Source organism: Dermochelys coriacea, chromosome 2, assembly GCF_009764565.3.
Source record: "Dermochelys coriacea isolate rDerCor1 chromosome 2, rDerCor1.pri.v4, whole genome shotgun sequence".
NCBI lineage: Eukaryota > Metazoa > Chordata > Testudines > Dermochelyidae > Dermochelys > Dermochelys coriacea.
In genome coordinates this window covers 116,750,762-116,775,255 of record NC_050069.1, presented here as the reverse complement: position 1 = coordinate 116,775,255, position 24,494 = coordinate 116,750,762, and the positions used below count along the sequence as shown (strand labels likewise).

The following is a 24,494-nucleotide window of genomic DNA, read 5'->3' as shown; positions in this document are numbered from 1 at the left end:
ACAATTTGCATCAGGAAAAAGAGCATTCATGGAGAACCTCACCTTCCAGCAAAGTCCTGCTGCTCCATTTGATTCATTATTCACTTCTGCGAGGTTACCAAACTTGGCTTCAATTTCATGTTTGCGGGCATTCTGTGCTACTTTCAATGGCTGACTTTCTATTCTGCATCAGTTACAAAGATGAAAGAAGAAAATGACAGCAACACATAAATGAAAAGTGTTTGCCTTTGGAACTACATCACAATTTAATGTTTTCTTCAAGTATATTACAAGCCTTACAGGGGACCAAGATTAATAATAAATAAATAAGGAAGGGGGGAGGGTTCAATGCAGAGAAATGGGTAGACTTTTAAAACTGGTGGCAGAAAGATGCATTCACATGTTTAATAGCACAACTAATATTTGTCAGGCTGCGACACAGGTTAACTTACAAGCATATGGAGTTTCACTCCCAAAATATGAGCAAAAATAATGGATCTGATAGTAACAAAACTTGTACCAAAGCTCAAGTTCTGAATTACCAATAATAAAATAGAATACCTCTATTCTTCTATTGTCACTTTAAGAACCAGATCCTCAGCTGTGATAAATTGGAATAACTATACAAAAATCAATGGAGTCATACTGATTTACACCAGCTGAGAATCTGGCCCTTTGTGTTTGCAGTATACACACACACAAACTGAGATAGCTAAGCATTATCATTCCTTCTTTATGTTAACCTTTTGCAAAATGTAAGTAACACTTAAAAGTAATGGGCCAAGTCCCAAGGTGAGTCTTTATTCAGTCCTTACACAGACTGACAACGGCTCTAGTTCACAATTTAAGAACATACATGCTTTGGGGCAGTGCAAAGCAGATCCACCCCAAAGGGAGCACTTTGAGGTATTCAGGGAGACAGAAGGCCTCCTGCAGCAATCTGATGACACGGCAGGAGTGCACACACTGCTACGCTACGCTACCTCATGGGATAAAATACATTTTTCCTCAGTCAGACAGCCAGCTTTGCTGGCCAGTGCATGAGGGTAGGATCAGCACAAGGAAGTGATCCCTGTCATTCTGGGCATGCAATTCTGCCCTGCCCTTATGAGGGCTACACAGACGTGGGAGGCTTGTTAGTCCCTCCCCCTTCCCATGCACTTGCATAAGGGCCAGGCTGTATGTGAACCTGAGTACAAACCTCAGAATTTGTTCTAATACATTCAAGTGGCTGAATCACCTATGCAACATACAGTAGAACCTCAGAGTTATGAATACCACAGTTACGAACTGACCAGTCAGTCCCACACCTCATTTAGAACTGGAAGTATGCAATCAGGCAGCAGCAGAGACACCCGCCCCCTCTCCCCCAAAAAAGGCAAATACAGGATGGTAGATACTATGTTAAGTATAAACTACTAAAAAAATAAAAGAAATGTTTAAAAGATTTGACAAGGTAAGGAAACTGTTTCTGTGCTTGTTTAATTTAAATTAAAATGGTTAAAATTAAATTTAAAATTTTAAAATTAAATTAAAAGCAGCATTTTTCTTCTGCATAGGAAAGTTTCAAAGCTGTTTTAAGTTAATGTTCAGCTGTTAACTTTTGAAAGAACCACCATGAAGTTTTGTTCAGAGTTACGAACATTTTAGAAAAAAGAAAAGGAGTACTTGTGGCACCTTAGAGACTAACAAATTTATTAGAGCATAAGCTTTCGTGAGCTACAGCTCACTTCATCGGATGCATTTGGTGGAAAAAACAGAGGAGAGATTTATATACACACACAGAGAACATGAAACAATGGGTTTATCATACACACTGTAAGAAGAGTGATCACTTAAGATAAGCCATCACCAGCAGCAGGGGGGGGAAAGGAGGAAAACCTTTCATGGTGACAAGCAAGGTAGGCTAATTCCAGCAGTTAACAAGAATATCAGAGGAACAGTGGGGGGTGGGGTAGGGGGGAGAAATACCATGGGGAAATAGTTTTACTTTGTGTAATGACTCATCCATTCCCAGTCTCTATTCAAGCCTAAGTTAATTGTATCCAGTTTGCAAATTAATTCCAATTTAGCAGTCTCTCATTGGAGTCTGTTTTTGAAGCTTTTTTGTTGAAGGATAGCCACTCTTAGGTCTGTAATTGAGTGACCGGAGAGATTGAAGTGTTCTCCAACTGGTTTTTGAATGTTATAATTCTTGACGTCTGATTTGTGTCCATTCATTCTTTTACGTAGAGACTGTCCAGTTTGGCCAATGTACATGGCAGAGGGGCATTGCTGGCACATGATGGCATATATCACATTGGTAGATGCGCAGGTGAACGAGCCTCTGATAGTGTGGCTGATGTGATTAGGCCCTAGGATGGTATCCCCTGAATAGATATGTGGACAGAGTTGGCAACGGGCTTTGTTGCAAGGATAGGTTCCTGGGTTAGTGGTTCTGTTGTGTGGTGTGTGGTTGCTGGTGAGTATTTGCTTCAGATTGGGGGGCTGTCTGTAAGCAAGGACTGGCCTGTCTCCCAAGATCTGTGAGAGTGATGGGTCGTCCTTCAGGATAGGTTGTAGATCCTTGATGATGCATTGGAGAGGTTTTAGTTGGGGGCTGAAGGAGATGGCTAGTGGCGTTCTGTTATTTTCTTTGTTGGGCCTGTCCTGTAGTAGGTGACTTCTGGGTACTCTTCTGGCTTTGTCAATCTGTTTCTTCACTTCAGCAGGTGGGTATTGTAGTTGTAGGAATGCATGATAGAGATCTTGTAGGTGTTTGTCTCTGTCTGAGGGGATGGAGCAAATGCGGTTATATCGTAGAGCTTGGCTGTAGACAATGGATGGAGTGGTATGATCTGGATGAAAGCTAGAGGCATGTAGGTAGGAATAGCGGTCAGTAGGTTTCCGATATAGGGCGGTGTTTATGTGACCATCGCTTATTAGCACCGTAGTGTCCAGGAAGTGGATCTCTTGTGTGGACTGGTCCAGGCTGAGGTTGATGGTGGGATGGAAATTGTTGAAATCATGGTGGAATTCCTCAAGAGCTTCTTTTCCATGGATCCAGATGATGAAGATGTCATCAATGTAGCGAAGTAGAGTAGGGGCATTAGGGGACAAGAGCTGAGGAAGCGTTGTTCTAAGTCAGCCATAAAAATGTTGGCATACTGTGGGGCCATGCGGGTACCCATCGCAGTGCCGCTGATTTGAAGGTATACATTGTCCCCAAATGTGAAATAGTTATGGGTCAGGACAAAGTCACAAAGTTCAGCCACCAGGTTAGCCATGACAGTATCGGGGATACTGTTCCTGACACCTTGTAGTCCATCTTTGTGTGGAATGTTGGTGTAGAGGGCTTCTACATCCACAGTGGCTAGGATGGTGTTTTTAGGAAGATCACCAATGGACTGTAGTTTCCTCAGGAAGTCAGTGGTGTCTCGAAGATAGCTGGGAGTGCTGGTAACGAAGGGCCTGAGGAGGGAGTCTACACAGCCAGACAATCCTGCTGTCAGGGTGCCAATGCCTGAGATGATGGGGCGTCCAGGATTTCCAGGTTTATGGATCTTGGGTAGCAGATAGAATACCCCAGGTCAGGGTTCTAGGGGTGTGTCTGTGCAGATTTGTTCTTGTGCTTTTTCAGGGAGTTTCTTGAGCAAATGCTGTAGTTTTTTTTGGTAACTCTCAGTGGGATCAGAGGGTAATGGCTTGTAGAAAGTGGTGTTGGAGAGCTGCCTAGTAGCCTCTTGTTCATACTCCGACCTATTCATGATGACGACAGCACCTCCTTTGTCAGCCTTTTTGATTATGATGTCAGAGTTGTTTCTGAGGCTGTGGATGGCACTGTGTTCTGCATGGCTGAGGTTATGGGGTAAGCGATGCTGCTTTTCCACAATTTCAGCTCGTGCACGTCGGCGTAAGCCCTCTATGTAGAAATCCAGGCTGCTGTTTCGACCTTCAGGAGGAGTCCACCCAGAATCCTTCTTTTTGTAGTGTTGGCAGGAAGGTCTCTGTGGGTTACAAACAACTTCCATTCCTGAAGTGTTCGTAACTCTGAGGTTCTACTGTAATGTTAATGTTATTTTAATGCAATGGTCAGGGTACAACAAGAATCCCTATAAACAAACCTTCCCTTGATTTTCCTTGACTATTGACATTTTCTGACTTAATCCCAGGTCTCTCTCTGTACAAGACTTAATCCTGAGGTCCTCATTCATTTTGATGAACTGTGTGCTGGGTAATACAATAGAAAAGACTCCATATTTATAAAACTACACTCACCATTTATTAAGAGGTCTATTTTTAGAGATGATGCAACTGCAGCTAGCACTCTGGTCATGTGCACACAGACCAAGTACCTGTTGTCTCCTACAAACTTTTCCTTCCTGCAAAATCTGTTCCTCCTTCCCAGTTCCATGCAGGTTAGTATAACAGTTTCTATTTAGCCTCTTTCTATACACAATTTTGTACTGGTTGGAAACCAGTATAGTTACAGCAGTACAACCCCGAATGTGGACACAGTTAAATTGGCACAAAGATGCTTATGGCAGTAGAACTTATTCCTGTAAATGTAGGGCAAATACTTAAATTGGTACAAAAACTGTGTGTAGACCATTAGCCCAATAGTTTCAGTGGGAGGTCTGCCTGAGTAAGGACTAATCCTGCAACCCTGATGCCGAGTAGTACTTTCTCAAATAAGCAATCCCATTGAAGTTGATGGGAACAGGACAGTAGAAATAAAACTGCACAATGTGAGGATTACAGAATCCAGCCCCATGCGCAGATTTCAGGATTTGACTCTGCAGTTTTATCTTTTAATGGCTGACAGGTCAACCTTAGCCTAATTTCACCAAATGGGATGACGGCAAGGTGGATCTTAAATTTTACTAGCTAATTCCAGCAACCAAAGCATCTGAGAAGGTCCTTCTTTGGGGAGAAAAGTTGTCTGTTTGGAACTTTATACTTATTTAGTTGTTCATGATGGAAATTATTTCACTTAATTTGGTTAGAACTACATTGACACAGGGGTTCATTAGGACAACCATTTGCTAGCAATTCAATTTAAAATTAAATACACTTTGTTGTGGATTTTATTACTTTTAAACTACTGTATCTAGTGCCTTTATTAGCTGCTAATACACAATTATGAAGGCAAACAGTTTTCATTACTGAACATCAAACATTTAAATAACCACATTTGATCTCTTTTCCGGCTGCAACATTTTCCCCCTTGTTCCTCTCACATAGCTGGATATTATAGCCAAGTGAATAATTTACTCAGTGAATTGAGTCCTCTATTCTGCTTGTGGGCTGCCATTCCCAGATAACAATTTCCTCAATTTTTTTTGTTAGTTCAATTTTCTCCATGAATTTTTGTGCAAGTTATTTGTTTAAAATATTATTGATAGCAAACAATTTTGCTGCAATTATTCTGTTCTATAATTGCATAAGAGTAACTCATAACCAGGAAGGAGGCTGTAAGAAGCCACTGGGGCTTTGAATCCGACAGGCAGAGGTAGCAACTAAGCAAGCTTAGGGAGATTTTAGAAAAAAAAATCAAGCTAGGTGCAGATCAATCTCATGTCAATTTCACACAAAGCAATTGTGTCTCTATGCTCAGTCCTAGTTGCAAAGGGTGCCTAAGACCGTTGTCTGGCTCTGTTAACTGACACTGTATCAGTAATCAGGCAAGCGTGTCTGGGAACTCTGTGCCCCTTTTGTGTCAGATAGGCGCTATGAATATGACTGGTCTTTGCAGAAGCACGGTGAGGCCTGGAAGGCTCCTCATATCCTCTGCCATTTTTCACCTGCATAAGTACCAGTCTCAGTGTAACCCTAGGTAAAAAGTAGATTCAGTTGTAATCACCCATGCAATAAAATCAATGTTATGCTCTTTGGACAGTAGGATTCTAAAGCTAGACTGAAATTCATTATTTCAATATTCCAGGGACTTCTGGGAGGGGAGGGGGGAAGAAGTAGAAGCAATAATGCCCAGTTTAGACAGGTTTGGACACCAAAGAGAAGTGGAGGAATTTGAGGTGAACTTTAAATTCCAGAATAAAACTATGATACAGGATGGTCTTGTGACTAAAGCATAGGATTGGAATCTGGGTACAATGGCCATCTCTTTCACAGAGTCTTTGTGATCATTGCAGCATTCTTAAATCAAAAGCTTCAGAAGTGACCTCTGATTAGGAACGCCTCCATTTTTGGCTGGCCACTGGAGACTCCCACATTCTGATTTTCAGAAGTGCCACAGTTCCAGTTAAAAGAAAAGGAGTACTTGTGGCACCTTAGAGACTAACAAATTTATTTGAGCATAAGCTTTTGTGAGCTACAGCTCACTTCATCAGATGCATTTGGTGGAAAAAACAGAGGGGAGATTTATATACACACACAGAGAACATGAAACAATGGGTTTTATCATACACACTGTAAGGAGAGTGATCACTTAAGATGAGCCATCACCAGCAGCGGGGGGGGGGAAAGGAGGAAAACCTTTCATGGTGACAAAGCAAGGTAAGCTATTTCCAGCAGTTAACAAGAACATCTGAGGAACAGTGGGGGGTGGGGTGGGGGGGAGAAATAACATGGGGAAATAGTTTTACTTTGTGTAATGACTCATCCATTCCCAGTCTCTATTCAAGCCTAAGTTAATTGTATACAGTTTGCAAATTAATTCCAATTCAGCAGTCTCTCATTGGAGTCTGTTTTTGAAGTTTCTTTGCTGAAGGATAGCCACCCTCAGGTCTGTAATCGAGTGAACGGAGAGATTGAAATGTTCTCCAACTGGTTTTTGAATGTTATAACTCTTGACGTCTGATTTGTGTCCATTTATTCTTTTACGTAGAGACTGTCCAGTTTGACCAATGTACATGGCAGAGGGGCATTGCTGGCACATGATGGCATATATCACATTGGTAGATGCGCAGGTGAACGAGCCTCTAATAGTGTGGCTGATGTGATTAGGCCCTAGAATGGTGTCCCCTGAATAGATATGTGGACAGAGTTGGCAACGGGCTTTGTTGCAAGGATAGGTTCCTGGGTTAGTGGTTCTGTTGTATGGTGTGTGGTTGCTGGTGAGTATTTGCTTCAGGCTGGAGGGCTGTCTGTAAGCAAGGACTGGCCTGTCTCCCAAGATCTGTGAGAGTGATAGGTCGTCCTTCAGGATAGGTTGTAGATCCTTGATGATGCGTTGGAGAGGTTTTAGTTGGGGGCTGAAGGTGATGGCTAGTGGCGTTCTGTTATTTTCTTTGTTGGGCCTGTCCTGTAGTAGGTGACTTCTGGGTACTCTTCTGGTTCTGTCAATCTGTTTCTTCACTTCAGCAGGTGGGTATTGTAGTTATAAGAATGCATGATAGAGATCTTGTAGGTATTTGTCTCTGTCTGAGGGGTTGGAGCAAATGCGGTTATATCGTTGGCAGTTCCAGTTGACATCAACATCAGCAGGTCCCTGGCATCCCTGAAAATCAGGCCCAGCATGCATAACTAAAATCTGGGGCACCCCAAATCAAAGGCCACTTTTGAATATATAAGCCTTAATTTATTTTTGCCCCAGTTTCCCCATTTATAAACCAGAGATAATCCTACTTCCCTACTTGTGAAGGCCAACTCATTAGTTTCTGTAAAGCACTAGGAGAGCCTTGGATGGAAGGGGCTATAAAAGTGCAAGGTGTTGTTATGCCACATACCTCTGAAAAGGTTTATGGAATCTGGTGTGCAACATCTGTTTGTTGTGATGAAGAACTTCCTTTTGAACTTTTAAGTCCTACATGGAAGAAAGGATTTAAAAATTATCTTCTCAAAAGGACATGTGAGAAAAGCACATGGAAGTAAAAAGCTGAAGTTATGTACTTTTCCAGAAGTTTGTTGGGATTCTTCAGTCAACTAGGAGATTCAGCCACACAACTCCCATGATTTCCAATGGGCGTTGTGTGGTTAAATACCCTAACCAGTTTTGAAAATCTCTACCTATGCATTTTATACCTGTATATAAAATACTGCACTAAACTCCTTATTTTTACTATGCCTAACTCACAGATATAGATATATAGATATACATTTCCTACTCATGTTTGTTACAGACCACTTTCCCCTGCTTTAAATCCACTTCAGGTCTTTAGGCCTCCCTGTATCAATGTAGCAGTGTTTAAATGTTCTCCAAGAGAGATTAGCATTTCTGTGTCTTGTTGCAATGTATGTGAAGCTTATTTACATGAGCACTCATTTCTCCAAGCGGTTCTGCAACTCTCCAGAACTGAGGTGGAAGGCTTGGAGTCATTTTGCCCTTATAAAACAGGCTGGAAAAGTCACTCTGGCTTGAGAGCTGAATTGAGCTCTCAGTGCAAAAACTGAAAACAATACTGTTGCCAAAGGATTTAATATTATAAGAGCAAAAATATCCTCTCCAGTCTGAAGCTTTAAGTTCTCTATTGCATATTCTCTGCTTCTTTATTACAGGTATCTTCTGCTGGTGTCCATGAAATGGATGGAAACTCTGTGTGCCCTACTGCCAGTACACAAGGAGGATATCCAATATACAGCAATGGCTACTCCACCAACTTACAGTAGGCTGAACAAGGCTTACTTTCCTCATCAAACCCCTGAGCAGACAGCATCACATGAAAAAATATATCAAAGATTCAGTGCTAATGGTCCTATTCAGAAAGTCTCTGTGAGTCTGTAATACATATTGTACATGATAAAAACAGGAAACTTGCTTTAAAATGAATTATTCGTCGCTTTTTATAAATTTTTATCTTTCCTATTTGCAACCCCCCCGAAGTCAGTTATGTAAATTTTAACCTACACTAATTACCTCAGGTGCATGCAAGCCAAAGGAAGATAGAAACAGTAGAAAACAGACATTTCCATCACCATAAACCAATTTACTGTACGATTTTTTTTTAAGTTTTCAAAAACAGAGCTGCTCAGATGATGTTATCTAAATGTGGAATAATCATTGTAATATCCCATGAATCAGAGATTTACTGGAACACTTTCAAGTACTTTTTCCTCAGTAGCATAGTACTATCACATATATAACTAAAAAACTCATTTCTCATTGTGACTGCAGGATGGCGTAGGCTATAAACATTGTCCACTATTGACAAGGAGTGTCAGCAAGGGGGTTGCTGCAGTGGTGCACAAGTGGTTTAGCTACAAGTGTAGACAAAAACTATGTCCAGCATTGTTTCAGAAAATGAGGTTAAACTTTATAGTGTACATGAGGCATACAACACCAGTGGTGTATTGTTTGAGCACAGCACGACTCAGTCACAGGACTCCTTAGAAGACCTGGACAAATAACTGGGTTTTTTTGATACATGGCAATTTAAAAAAAATTGTTTCAGGTTGAACAAAATGTTTTGACTGAAGTAAAACTTTTTTTTAAACTTTTAACATTTTAAATATTTTTAAAGTAAAACTAAAGGTCATTTCTAAACAAAAACTCATTCTGAACCAAAAAAGATTAAACAACTTTTTTCAGAATTTTTTCTTGATTCTTTTCAAAATAAACAGTTTGGTAAAACTGCCACAAATTCACATCTTTCAGTGTTTCTGAATCTAAATTTATTGCTGAAAAAGTTTTGGTCAAAACACTTTTTCCAGCTCTTCTCCTTAGTCTCCATTTCTGGTATTGACTCTTTCCATAACCTTGGCCAAGTCACTTAATACCTGATGATGAAATAGTAATACCTTTTAGGGCTACCTTAAGGAATAATCAGACAAAGAGCCCTTCCATTGATTGCAGAGGGATTAGGATGGAGACTGGTATTTGTAATGAACTTTCAGCATGAGCTAGTGCGACAGAATTACAATGATAAACATTGTTATTATAACAGAAACAAACATGGACTTAGCACACTACTGTTAATCAGAGGTGGCTGAAATTTTTTCACCACAAAATTCTTTTAACAAAATGTGTCTTGGATTCCTTCAAAATTTTCTGTTTTTTCAAGGAAACGAAACAAAACAATTTTTTCCCTTGTGTTTGATCAAAAAACTGAAATAAAAATCAAATTAAATGATTTTTTTTCAAATCATTTGAAAATGTTCAGGGAAAACAATGCCCATACCATTTCTGACCTGTCCCATGATTCATATAACAACACATCTCTGTTAATGCAATTTCCCCATTGTGTTTCACGACATTTAGTCTTGTTTAATAGGAGCCCCAGCATATCATGAAATATGACCACATGGGAGACTTCTGGTGGAAAGTAACTATATGGGCCCACTACCCATAACCTTCCCCTACACTTGTGTGGGGCATGAATAGCAGCCATAGGAGCTATATGAGACTTGAGTCTGCAGTAGCAGCCACTACTGCTGCTCCACAGCCTGCAGGATGCAGGGGAAGGATCCTACACACAGAGTGTCTGATCCTACCTTGCTCTCTATTTTGTGTCCTCATGTACATTAGTGCACCATCAGTGCAAAGTGGGTGTAAGATATTACCAAATCAGAATGGTGGCATATTACATGCACTTTACACTGGCGTAAATGACTACACAAGGTACAAGGTAAAGGAGAATCAGGCCCACTGACTGCCACAGACTACGCCATTGCATAGGCCAGAACAAAAATAAAGGACCAGCTTTAGATGAAACAGAAAAGGTGGTGCAAGGTAAAGTAAACCCTCCCTGTTTTATTTTACACCTACTTGTTGGTTGCTCTCCTGATAATCCTCCCTCTTTCCCCTCTCACCAATGAAGTCACTTCAACTTACAGTTCATTATATTGCTTTTTGTCACCTTATTGCTGTGCATCTTCAACCACCACATACATCTCAGCTGAATTTCAACCAGTGTCTAGTTGGTGCCAGTTCTGCTGTTGCATAATACTTGTCTATCAAAGGACTCACTGAACAGAAGTGGTGGTGCACCTGAATTCCATGCCAGTTTGAAAATTGAGCTGAAACTACATCCTTTCCTGTGTTGTGACTTGCGGTGAGCTTTGCTCTGTGGTATCTGCAGGCAGGTTGGTAAATTTGCTTCAAAACCAAAATAGATTATAATATGCTAGCTGCAAAAATGTGCTGCAGTTGCACAGTAAAATCTGTGCCCAAATTATATTTTTTAGCATAAAAGGAAAAGACTTTCTTTTTACAGAGAATACTAAATGGATTTGCTGTAGTTGAGCATAAAATTACACACTTGGTCAGTTTAGCCATTTTTAATAGCAAGAAAAAAATCAAAAATTTGTTAAATGCACTCTGTTTTAAAAATTGTGTTGCAGAACATGAAGCAAGATTTACTTTAGTCATGCTACAGTTTTATTACTGTATGTAACAGAAACACATTTAATGACAAAGTTATAGGCTGATCATTTTTTAGTAGATTTGTGAAGCTTAGCATTATCTTCAATAAGCGACCTTTGGCAACGAATAATTAGCTGCTCATTAAACACTGTAAGGCTGCATCCCAGAGTTGGGCACCTCAAAAATGCCTATATGACAAATTACATTCAAGACTTTGTTTTGAACTATTATAGAAAATGAAGCTGGCCATACAGTACATAAGCTGAATGAGGATCTGAACTTCCCTAAAGTTCAGGAATGTTTGGACCCAGGGTTTTTACTCAAGGCCATTACATGAATAAATTATAGACAGGCTCATCTTGGTTTACTACTCAGTCAAGAACAGGGACAATAAGCCTTGAGGAGTCTCCATCATCAGGAGCTCAATCACATTAACTCTTAAGTCACTGGCTCTCTCAAAAGTAAAGATTTTTTTCCCTTCAGCCTCCAAATACAAGAACCTACTTTGTCAATTTTGTCCTGCTGTAAGTATAGAAAATACGTGTGGCTTCATCAGAGCCTTTAGAATCCTCCTCAAACTCTCCTTGTTCCATACAATCTTCCTCTGGAGACATAGCTTAGGGATTCATAAACTAAGACAGCTATTTTGACATTCTTTGTATCAAAACCTCCAAAGCACCTGTGTGTCTGAAGAGTATTCATGCCAACTGTGTCAGAACTTAGCTGTGACACTCTGAATACATCCCCCAGACTTGAAGAAGAGCTCTGTCTAAGCTCAAAAGCTTGCCTGTCACAACAGAAGTTGGTCCAATAAAAGATATTACCTCACCCATCTTGTCTCTCAGAACTTTTGACAAATTAATAGTAGAGAGCTTAAAACTCAGAAGTCTGAAACAGTGCTCAGCACTGATGACCAGATTACAAGTACAGAAAATCCTAGTGATGCATCTCTCAATACCTGGAAGCCACCAGTTAGCAAGTGGCCCCAAGTACATTTTAGTTTGTGTAATTTTTCTTGGTTTAGCAATGAAAGAGGGATGTTTGCCCACTCAGTAATAAAGAAAGATCTTGTTCACAATTTATCTGGGGCTAGTTCCCCAGCTGGCATGAAGTGGTACAGGGCTACCATGTCAACAGAAGACAATGGAGCTACACCACTCTGGGATGTGACCCAAAACATTTACGGAAAAACTCCAGCTTATCTGGTTACCCGATGTGCAACAGATTGCAAAGTTTTATAGTCTTCTCCTGTATAACACAGGTCATAGAACTTCCCCAAAATAATTCTTAGATCATATCTTTCAGGAAAACATCCAACCTTGATTTTAAAATTGTTGGGGATGGAGTATTGATCACAACCATTGGTAAATTGTTACAAGAGTTGATTAGTCTCACTGTGAAAAATTGTATACCTTGTTTCCAGTCTGAATTCGTCTAGCTTCAACTTTGTGCTAGTGGATAATGTTACACCTTTCTCTGCTAAATTGAAGAATCCGCTATTAAATGTTTATTCCCCATGTAGGTACTTACAAACTGTGATCAAGTCACCCATTAACCTTCTCTTTGTTAAACTAAATAGATTGAGCTCTTTGAGTTTCTCACTGTAAGAGTGTGTTTTCCAGTCCTTTAATCATTGTTGTGGCTCTTCTCCTAGTCCTCTCTAATCCTCACAATACTCCCATAAGATTGGTATACTATTTTTGTGTCTTTTACCCAGATGAGAAAATTGAGGCACAGAACCCAGGTTTAGTGACTTAGCCTAAAGTCACATAAAAAGTAATGGGCAGAGCTGAGATTAGAACTGGACTCCTGACTCCCAGATCCATGCTTCAGCTACAATAAAACACTTTATCTATGGTATGCATACCATTGTCATCTAACAGCACTGTTCCTTTATCCAACCATTTCCTCTTATACTGACCTTCACATCTTCTTTCTGTTTCAAGTACACAGACGTGCACTTGAACACTCTATAACTAAAGGACATTAAATTAAAATTAGTGTATGAAAATTACTGTAAAAATAATGAAATTCTATATGCAAGCACTTATAAAATATGTCAATATTTAGTTGTCTGCCTTCATGTCATATAATTGTATGGGAATCTTTTTCCTTTGACTGTTTCTCTTCAGTTCCTGCCTGTGCTTTATCAACTTATATCCTATCCCAGAGGTGGGCAAGCTATGGCCTGCGGGACCGTCCTGCCCAGCCCCTGATCTCCTGGCCCAGGAGGCTAGCCCGCGGCCCCTCCCCTGCTGGCCCCCTTCCCTGCCGCCTCAGCATGCTACATGGGAAGCGCTCTGGGTGGCAGGGCTGCATGCTCATGCAGGGCAGCGCAGCAGCATGTCTGGCTTCAGACATGCTGCTCTGAGTGGCATGGTAAGGGGGCCAGGGCCGGGGAGTTGGATAAGGGGCAGGGGGTCCCAGGGGGCAGTCAGTGGACAGGGAGCTGTGGGTGGTTGGATGGGGTGGAGGTTCAGGAGGGCAGTTAGAGCATGGGGAACAGAGGGTGGTTGGATAGGACAGAGGTTCTGTGGCGGGGGTAGGGGATGGGAATGGGGGGTTGGATAGGAGGTGGTGTCCTGGGGGGTGGTTGGGGCGAGGGTCCCAGGAGGGGGCAGTCAGGGCACAAGGAGCAGGGGGAGTTGGATGGGTTGGGAGTTCTGAGGGGGGCAGTCTGGGGGTGGGACATGGGAGGGGGAAGATAGAGGGTGGGGGCCAGGCTATTTGAGGAGGCACAGCCTTCCCTACCCGGCCCTCCATACAGTTTTGCACCCCGATGTGGCCCTCGGGCCAAAACATTTGCCCACCTCTTCCTTAAGATATAGAGTAACCCCTTTAATAAATCCTCCCCTAAGGGATGTGTCTGCCCAAACCATGTGTTCCTCTGCACCTGTTGGCTTTCCCCCAACATTTAGTTTAAAAACTCCTCTACAACTCTTTTAATTTTACATGCCAGCAATCTGGTTCCATTTTGGTTAAGGTGGAGCCCATCCTTCCTGTATAGATTCCTCCTTTCCAAAAGGTTCCCCACTTCCTAATGAACCTAAATCCCTCCTCCCTACATCATTGTCTCAACTACACATTGAGACTGTGCCTATCTAACCAGTCTTGTGCATGGAACTGGAAGCATTTCTGGGAATGCTACCAATGAGGTCCTGGACTTTAATCTCTTACATAGCAACCTAAATTTGGCCTCCAGGACCTGTCCCCTACCTTTCCCTATGTCACTGGTATGTACATGTACCGTGCCCACTGGCTTGTACCCAGCACTGCACTTAAGTCCATCTAGATGTCTCAAGAGGTCCACAATCTTCGCACTTGACAGGCAATTCACTATGCAGTTCTCCCAGTCATCACAAATTCAATTATCTAGATTTCTAATAATCAAATCCCCTATTATTATTGTCTGTTTGTTCCTAATAACCTGGGTTCCCTCCTCCGGAGGGGTATCCACAGTGCAAGAAGATACTACAACATTATTTCGAAGGAGGTTCCCAACAATGGGATCATTTCCCTCCACTGCAGCTTGATGTTCTCTTTTCCCCAAGACCTTCTTCCTCCTCAACAGCACAGAGGCTGTCAGGCTGGGGGCACTGCTTTCCTGTGTTTTGAAAGTCTCCTCTATGTACCTCTCTGTCTCCCTTAGCTCTTCTAGTTCAGCCACCCTGGTCTCAAGAGCCCATACTCCATCTCTGAGGACCACGAGTTGCTTCCACTGAATGCACACAGATGCCACCTTGCCCAAATGCTGCTTCCCAAGGTGTATACTTCCAAGCTTCCTGCCATGCGGCTGACAGCCTGGCATCCCTGACTCAAGTCAGGATTCTGTGGGTTTCCAGGATCCCAGCTGTATGCAGCAGCGTATTAAGGCCCAGGCCTAGGGTGGCAAATTTATAATACAAGCCAGAGGCTGCTTCCCCCGGTGCCGGTTTGTGCCCTCCGCCCTGGCCCCGCCCTCATTCCCCGCCCCCTCCCTGTCCCTATTGGTCCCCTCCCCCAAATCCCTGCCCCAGCCCCGCCTCCTCTCCTGAGCGCGCCACATTCCCCCCACCCCTTCCCGCCTCCTTCGCGAAGTTGTTTTGCACACTGGCAGGGAGTGGGGAGAAGCAGGACCTGGCAGCGTGCTCAGGGGAGGAGGCGGAGCAGTGGTGAGCTGGGGATGGCGGGGGCGGCAATTATTTCTGGGCCTAGGGTCAGCAAAATCATTAATCCACCACTGGCTGTTTGTCAGATCAAGAAATGAGATTCCATGAGTGGTCATGTAAGACTGTATTCATTGTAACAATTTTTACAATTTTGTGCATCAAAGTGTGCCAGGAATCATCATCATCATATCGGCTCTGTCTGTTTTAACAGGTGGTCAGTGTTTTATGAAGTCACTTAAAAGTCAGCAGGACTTGACAATCACTAATTCTCTTTGATTAATCTTTTCAATTGCCTCTCTCTATTGAACCATGAAAATAGACTTCCTTTAGTTTAAGATAATGAGGCAGAGAGTTGACCAGTCAGATTTCTTTAAGCAGCAGCAAATGCAGTATCATCATTTACAGTAGCTGTAGGATCCATTGTCCCAGCTCAGTAGAATATCAAGCATTGCTCTCATTATTTAATTGCTTTCTGATCTTGGTTTTAAAAAAAGGTGCACTCTTACATGTTTTTTGAATACTATATGGTCTAGGGGCATACTCTATACACAGTGAAAACACACAGACTATCCTCTTTTAGTGGAAAATAAAAGAATATTTTTCCCTTCATTCCGTGACCTCCATTCAAATATTTACTTGCCTTTAACTCATGCAAACACACTTAGTAAAATAATCATGCGAGGAATTAAAAGTACAATGGTGGAGGAAGTGTTATATACAAATTTCAGGTTCCTAAGCACCACAGTGATGGGCACCTTCTAAATATAAATAATTTTAAAACCCCCACATTTTTATAGTTTTACTTATGTTCCAATTCCTCTTTTTTTAAGGAAGGGAGAGTCTTCTGAGGTCAGGATTTTGTTAAAGTTTGATACACAAAGTACTATTATTTGTCAGGCATTATTGACTCCATGTTAAGTAGAGAAACTTTATACTACTCCTGATGTCAACATGATCAACCTTTCCAAACTGAAAAAAAGAAAGGTAAAAGCAAAGCATTTACAGGTTCCTGACGTGACACACAGCTGGAGGAAGAAAAAAAAATCCTGCTACTACTTGATGCTTTTTGAGCTAGACCTCTTTCAAGATGGACTAGAGCAAAGCACTCCTACAAACTGGTAGTGCATGTCAGCAGGGTGCACATGGATAGTTAGATGGCAATAGGCTAGTGCCCCAGCTTGCTGAGGTCTAATTGTTCATGTAGACAAGCCCTTGGTCTCTCTGTGCATCAGTTTCCTATCTGTAAAATGGAGATAATAGCACTGTTCTACTTCACAGGAGTGTCATGAGGATAAATACATTAGAAAATTGTGAGGTACTCAGATACTATGCTAAAGGGGGGCTGTAATGGGGGCCACATTTCACCAGGCACCCCCTTGTGGCCAGAGGTATTTCCACAGGGCCCTCCCTCTGCTCCTTCCTTTGGGGGCCTTTGGGAGCAGCATATAGTCGCTCTCAGAGCTACCACCAGCCCTCCCCTGAAACTGGGTTAGTAGCCCAAAGTAATTCAAAACAGTCCTCAGTGTCCCAAACACAAGATACATTATAGTAGCCCCCTAGTTCATACCCATCTCCAATTATTCTATCATCCACAGAGACCTTATTCCACTTGGGAGACACCTAGCCTTCTGGCTCAGACTTCCTTCTTCTGTTTGGATTCCCCCCAAGTCCCTGCAGCTTCCTTTTGTATTATACCTGATTTCCCTCAGGTGGGGCTCATCTTGTAATCAGGCCTGGGTTAGCCCCAGGCTCTCCAGCCTAGGGTCAAGCCACCCTGTTACAGAGCCATATAAGCATTTTAGATCGATCAATAAAATCTTTAATTTTAGATACAAGGTAAAAGGGACACTGCCAGCTGGTGTATTTTTGATGTGGAGAAGAACATGGAGAAATAGAAAAGGATCCACTTGAGGTCACAGGCACTTGAAAGTTTGACTAATTTAAAAAATTGCTAGCCAAGTTGCATACAAAATATGTCATACATTTCAGATTTTGTCAGGTTTGGGAATGAAGCAAGTATCCAATCCTGCAAAGTACTTACGGATATACATGTGTAAAGTGCTGTTCTCTGGAGTGGTCAAAGGACTATCATGCACTATGTGATTGTACGATGCCTAACACAATGGGGTCTTGACTGGTTGAGGCCTGAAGATGCTACCACAATTTATATGACATAATAATGAACCCATTGAAGTGAATGGGACTGGAGATAAACAAACTTTACATCATGCTTTCGGCCGCAGTCTTGCAAAGCACCCAAAACAAACCTTTTAACCAATATGGGGTGAAATTTTGGCCCCAAGGAAGTCAGTGGGAGTGTTGCCATTGACTTCAATGGAACTAAGTTTTACCTGTGTTTTATTGGAAAACCAAAACCGAGTTTAACTCATATTTTGTTTTTCTTCATTAAACCCTGCTTCCATGACAAGACAGGGAGCTAGACTAGTGGTTAGAGCAAAGGAGTTTTCATTCATGGCTTCCATTGGATCATTTTTGATACTCACTGTAGAATCAGATGAGATAATACTTTCACTTCCTACTGTTAGAAGGAAACAGATTGATCCAGTGCTAAGGATATTGACCAAAGCACTTTATTGCAGTATAACAAGTTGAAGTAAATTGAGGGGAGTGGGTGCTGCAGGCTGGTGGATTAGCAAGAACATTTGTCATATATCATGAGCAACTGAACAGCTGGCAATAAGAAATACTATTTTCCTAGAACCTTCATAAAGCTTTTCTATCAGTGGCTTCCCTTGCTGTCAATTTCTTCACCACGCACATCTTAAGCAACCTTGAATAAGCCACTACAACTGTGTGGCAGTAGCAGTCAGTGAAAATCCTAGAAATGGCCCTATATACATCATTTACATTCATGCCTATAAAATTATGCCGTGTTAAAGCCTCAATCTGCTTTGAATTGTGACCAATCTTGCCCCTGCTCACCAGCGCTTGTTCAACATAGGCATACAGCTTTTCACATATTATCAAGCCATGCATATTCCTCCACACAACGAGGAAGCCTCTTGCCTCTGTGCGAAGGTGCTGAGCCAATCCTAAGTGTATTTCCTCTCTGCAATTCTCTCTACACTGCTCAGCAACCTGCAGGATTAAGCTCTACATGTTTAGGGTTAGCCCTTCATTGTCATGCTACAGATGTCTTTCTGTAGCTTTACATGCACCTTGTCTGGGCTGTACTTGCTAGGCCATGATCCCAATGCAGTCCTACTGAGAAGATTTTCTCCTAGTACAGTTTATTTTTCCTCATTAAAAGCAAACATTATTAGAACTCTTGTAAAGTCATTAGGGCTATTTATAGCGCCACAGGAAACAATTTTTCTCAGTCCAAATTAAACATTCTCAGGTAAGTTTATTAACAATGTAGAAGCATCTCCATAATGCCACCTTCAAAGGACACTGGCAGGCTTCACGTTACAGTATGTTTTGCCTTCCTAGACACTATTAACCCTTGTGTTTATAAAGCAGTGCAAGGAGTAACTGTGCAACTTAAAGTTCCAGAGCTAAAACCAAATATGATCTTTTGGAAAAGGTGGGAGTGTAACTCCAGTTTTTATTTTCTTAATTATCGTGATATTATGCAATGAATCATTTCTTAAAACAAAAACTGCCAACAGCTGTGAAGCTAAGAATAGGCAAATAAACACAATCAACATAAAGAATATATAGCTTGTTACAGTGACTGCAAGCAAAGCTCCTGTGGAAATCAGATGGCTCATCACAGAGAATTTTTGGCAGCATAAACGAAAATAGTATCAAAGATGGACGAGCACAAGTCCATGGGACTGGATGTGCTGCATCCGAGGGTGCTAAAGAAGTTGGCGGATGTGATTGCAGAGCCATTGGCCATTATCTTTGAAAACTCATGGCGATTGGGGGAGGTCCCGGAGACTGGGGAAAAAGGCTAATGTAGTGCCCATTTTTAAAAAAGGAAGGAGGAGGATCTGGGAAACTACAGGATGGTCAGCCTCACCTCAATCCCTGGAAAAATCATGGAGCAGGTCCTCAAGGAATCAATTCTGAAACACTTAGAGGAGAGGAAAGTGATCAGGAACAGTCAGCATGGATTCACCAAGGGCAAGTCATGCCTGACTAATCTAATTGCCTTCTATGATGAGATAACTGGCTCTGTTGATGAGGGGAAAGCAATGGATGTGTTATTCCTTGACTTTAGCAAAGCTTTTGATATGGTATCCCACAATATTCTTGCCAGCAAGTTAAAGAAGTATGGGCTGGATGAATGGACTATAAGGTGGATAGAAAGCTGGCTAGATCGTTGGGCTCAAAGGGTAGTGATCAATGGATCCATGTCTAGTTGGCAGCCGGTATTAAGTGGAATGCCCCAAGGGTCGGTCCTGGGGCCGGTTTTGTTCAACATCTTCATTAATGATCTGGAGGATGGTGTGGACTGCACCCTCAGCAAGTTTGCAGATGACATGAAACTGGGAGAAGAGGTAGATACGCTGGACGGTATGGATAGGATACAGAGGGACCTAGACAAATTAGAGGATTGGGCCAAAAGAAATCTGATGAGGTTCAACACGGAAAAATGCAGAGTCCTGCACTTAGGATGGAAGAATCCCATGCATCGCTACAGACTAGGGACTGAATGGTTGGGCAACAGTTCTGCGGAAGAGGACCTAGGGGTTACAGTGGATCAGAAGCTGGATATGAGTCAACAGTGTGCCCTTGTTGCCAAGAAGGCTAACAGCATTTTGGGCTGTAAAAGTAGGGGCATTGCCAGCAGATCAAGGGATGTGATCGTTCCCCTCTATTCGACATTGGTGAGGCCTTATCTGGAGTACTGTGTCCAGTTTTGCGCCCCACACTACAAGAAGGATGTGGAAAAATTGGAAAGCATCCAGCGGAGGGCAACAAAAATGATTAGGGGACTGGAACACATGATTTATGAGGAGAGGCTGCGGGAACTGGGATTGTTTAGTCTGCAGAAGAGAAGAATGAGGGGGGATTTGATAGCTGCTTTCAACTACCTGAAAGGGGGTTCCAAAGAGGATGGATCTAGACTGTTCTCAGTGGTACCAGATGACAGAACGAGGACTAATGGTCTCAAGTTGCAGTGGGGGAGGTTTAGGTTGGATATTAGGAAAAACTTTTTCATTAGGAGGGTGGTGAAGCACTGGAATGTGTTACCTAGGGAGGTGGTTGAATCTCCTTCCTTTGAGGTTTTTAAGGTCAGGCTTGACAAAGCCCTGGCTGGGATGATTTAGTTGGGGATTGGTCCTGCTTTGAGCAGGGGGTTGGAGTAGATGACCTCCTGAGATCCTTTCCAACCCTGATATTCTATGATTCTATGAACTCTGCTCTATTTCTGAACCTTGTGTGCAAGACTAATCTCATGTATTAACATTATAAACCGTTGCTTTGTATGGCAGATATAGTTTTAACTCTTGGGCTGCCACATTTTTATTCTCATTTTTGTCAATTCAAAGGAATGTGTGGGAGATGTCTATTAAGTTCATTTGCTCAGCTGGGGGTTAATTACTCAGTTTTGGTCGACATTTGAAAATAGTATGTTACCTCCAAAGGCAAAAATTGATAGAAGTTTGTTTCAGGCTCACTTATGTCATTATGTGTAGATTAAATTAATTTATCATAAATTACACGGGCTAACGCACATCTATTGGTCTCTAGACCTGCAAAAGGAATTGGGTTTTTTTTGTTTTGTTTTTTACAGAGAAGTAAATACCAAACATTTTTCCTCTGTTTTGTAAATTTGCTGCAGTAATACTGTTAGAAGAGACTGACAAGAGAAAAAAAGAGCTTCTCCAAAAAAAGAGCTTCTCCAAGACCTAATGGACTAGCAAAAGTTGTACTTGTTGTGTACAGTGGTGGTGTTTCTGAAGAAGTTCAGCACAAATTGAAAATACAAGTGCCTTGAAGTAAACTAAGCACTACCCCTGATGGCTTGTCTACACAGAGACACTCAGGCAAATTAATCCGAATTAACTAAAGGTGTGAATTTAAAGTTGATTAGTTACACCATATTAAAACCCTGTGTGGATGCTCTTATTCAGAATTAAAGTGGCCTTAGGGCTTGTTTACATGGAGCAGTAATGAGCTCCATGTGGGTCTGATTTCCAAATCACACTAACATGTTGCACATTAATTGGTCCACATAGACCCTGCTGGCATGAACTAAAAGTTCCCTAGTGCACATTAATGTGGTACTGTACTGCGTTAACAGCACTACATTAAAGTGCATGAGGGAAGTTTTACGTCATATCAGCAAGGTCCTCATGGGCCGATTAATGCACAATATGTTAGTGTACTTTAGAAATCACACCTCTCTACACCGCATTACTGCTCCACATAGACAAGCCCTTAATCTGGTTAATTTGAATTAAGGACACTTTAATTCTGAATAAAAAGATCCACACAAAGATTTAATGTGGTTTAACTAATCTACTCTGAAAGTTAATTCCGATTAACTTTAGTGAGTGTTCTCATGTAGACAAGCCATAAGTAGGACATATTTATATACTAAGGAATGTGAAAAGATAATCCATTAAAGGAAACAGTGGACAGTCACATGCTTACCCAAATGTCTGAATACTAGTGTAACACAACAACTACCGGAGTCTTGACAGTTGACAGTGTAATTTCCAAAACTACCTTATATCTTTGACTGGCAGGGACTAAGCACGTCATGGACATGGCACTGATGGTTCCAGGGAAAGGAAAGGCACAGATATCACAGATCTCCAATATTTATGGTGGCTAGCCACAGAGCAGTCGGAATTTTGCAGTGACCCTATTGTTAATCTACTTAGATATAGAGCTAATTTCTGTTCTGAACTGTTATTACTGATGATGCGTCAGAGTGGGATGGGGTTACAAAATAGGAAACATGGAGGAGTAGAATTAAGAGAGGTATACAATCTACTTCATCTATGAAGTACTTCATCTATGGAATCAGGACTTTATCTATGAAATGGAACAGAATACCTTGAGTCCCTATTTAAAGGTAGATAACAAATCAATTCAGTCTGCCACAAAAATACTATAAACCCAGTTAAATAATTATCTCTTTCCACTGGTGCCTATTAAGAGCTAATAAATAGATAGCTTGTACAGCATGTGGATTCAAATGTTCCCTTGTCAGTTACAAAGCTTTTATCCATAATTCCAAATCAGATTTATAGGCTATTTCCCTGATCAAATCAGATAATATAAAAGTAATTTGATTCCAAACAAAAAATCTTTATCAAGCTGAAGTTAAGGATGGGAGCAGTAAAAGTCTAACAATACTCTAGGGTGGTCTTTTTTTAAAAAAAACAAACAAAACATAGTTCTAATACGGGACTGAAAGAGGCATTCTCCTCCTTCCTGTAACTCCCTGAGCAAAGTCCCTGTCTCTCACATACGCCCTGGTATCCACAGAAAAAGGCCTCTTTTCCTTAGATGTGTAGAGAAGATGTCCACATGGGTAAAAACATTAGCACCATCGTAAGCCCTAGGAGTTTTATCAGGTGTCATCCCAATTCACACCACCTGCAAGCATTTGGAAGCTTGTGGGGGTCCCCCAGCTTCCATTGTGCAAATGTTAAATGATTTATGGGTTCCTACAAACCTTCAACCACTTTGGAAGCTTGTTTGTCCCTAGAACGCTACAATTGCTAAATGCTAAAATGAGCCTAAATAGGATTATCAGCCTCTCAATGAACCTATTTACCAATATGCTTATAGAAAAGGTGACAACCTTTCAGGATCAGCTAAGTCTCACGAGGTTCCTAGAGGGTAAGTGATAGTTGGGAGGGATGCCAACAGCTCTGTTAAAGCTTGCTGAGGATGCGAACCCCCTATGCACCTACAAAGTCTGCAGGAAAGGAGCAATGCCACCTGTTCTGCTGCTCCCACGTTTCCCATATCCACTGTCCCCTTTGGCTCTCTTCTCCATTGTTCCCCAGTCTGTGGGCACCATCCATGTTCTCCATGTTCTGTGTAACCCACCTTCTTCTAAGTTCCACAGGATGCAAACACCTCAAGAGGTCTGCAGGAAGAAGGTAAAGGAACTAGCAGGGAGACACAGCAGATTAGGGAGGTATCCCTCTCACCAAATAGATTAATCCAATAAATGTAATTGTTGAAATCTATTTCTACAATGAAAAGGTCTAGAAACTTACTTTTTAAAAACAGCAGCTTAGGTCACCATCCCTCACTTGGCAGCCTTCTTTAAGGCCATCGGAGCTAATGAACCATTCTCATGTTACTAATTTAAAATGATAGATTAATCCATTAATCTTTGCTTGTGTGCACTAGATTTGGGGTGAGATTTTCAGAGGCACAAATGGTAGTCTGGTACCCACCACTACCATTTAGCCTCTGAAAATCTAACCTTTTATAACATGAGTCCAGCAAACTAACTTTTCTATCATCCCCCCTCTCTCGTTTGGCTACAAAAAGGAAAAAGAAAGTTAGAAGAGGGTTTTTTTTTCCCAACTCCTGTGAACATTTCTATCTTTAGAATGCAGGAACCCCTTGTCAATTTCCTTCAAATTTTATTTCTTGTTCCCAAACCTAACTTTCTCATTCTGTAGATTAATATAAATATACCTTTATTTGCGGGGGATTGGGGAGGATGAAAATTGGGTTTATGATTCAAACCCCACTGTAACCTTAATTATGCAATAGCTAGAGGCACTCCATTACATAGGAAAGAATCCGTGAAGGTGGTTATTTTTATTCACACTAAGACAAAGGTAAGGATAAAGGTATTAATTTAGTTACTTTAGTAAAATTCCAATGAAATAAAGCAAGACAATTAGTGGGTAATCTTTATCCTGTCAATATACGTGTCACTAGCCAATGAAATAGATCGGTGGTGTACAAGGTTGAAAAGTCAATATCATGCTATGAAGTAAACAATGAAATTGTCTTACAGTTCTTAACTCTGACCTGTTCCAGTGCAAAGCTGCCAAGCAGAATTATGTCATCCTGAACATCTTTCTCAAACTGTTCAATATACGGAGGAATCCCTTCATCTTCAACCGCCTTGTGAAGGTCAAGTGTCTTAGTGAAGCTGACAGGCCTTACCGAGTCTGAGAAATTTTCACAGATGACATGGGCTGCTTGAAACAAAAGTGGCAGATTAT

The 24,494-nt window shown here is 41.5% G+C and overlaps 1 protein-coding gene across 1 annotated transcript in view; it reads right to left on the bottom strand.

The window, feature by feature from the left end:
* The window catches only part of LOC119850642 (orofacial cleft 1 candidate gene 1 protein homolog), a gene marked incomplete at its 5' end in the record, with an annotated part of 53,217 nt that overhangs the window by 2,723 nt on the left and 26,000 nt on the right, over window positions 1-24,494 (bottom strand). Inside the window, 3 exons of the mRNA XM_038389067.2 lie at window positions 43-163; window positions 7,647-7,723; window positions 24,298-24,467. Coding sequence (XP_038244995.2) covers window positions 43-163; window positions 7,647-7,723; window positions 24,298-24,467 — 368 coding nt within the window. The remainder of the gene's footprint in view (window positions 1-42; window positions 164-7,646; window positions 7,724-24,297; window positions 24,468-24,494) is intronic.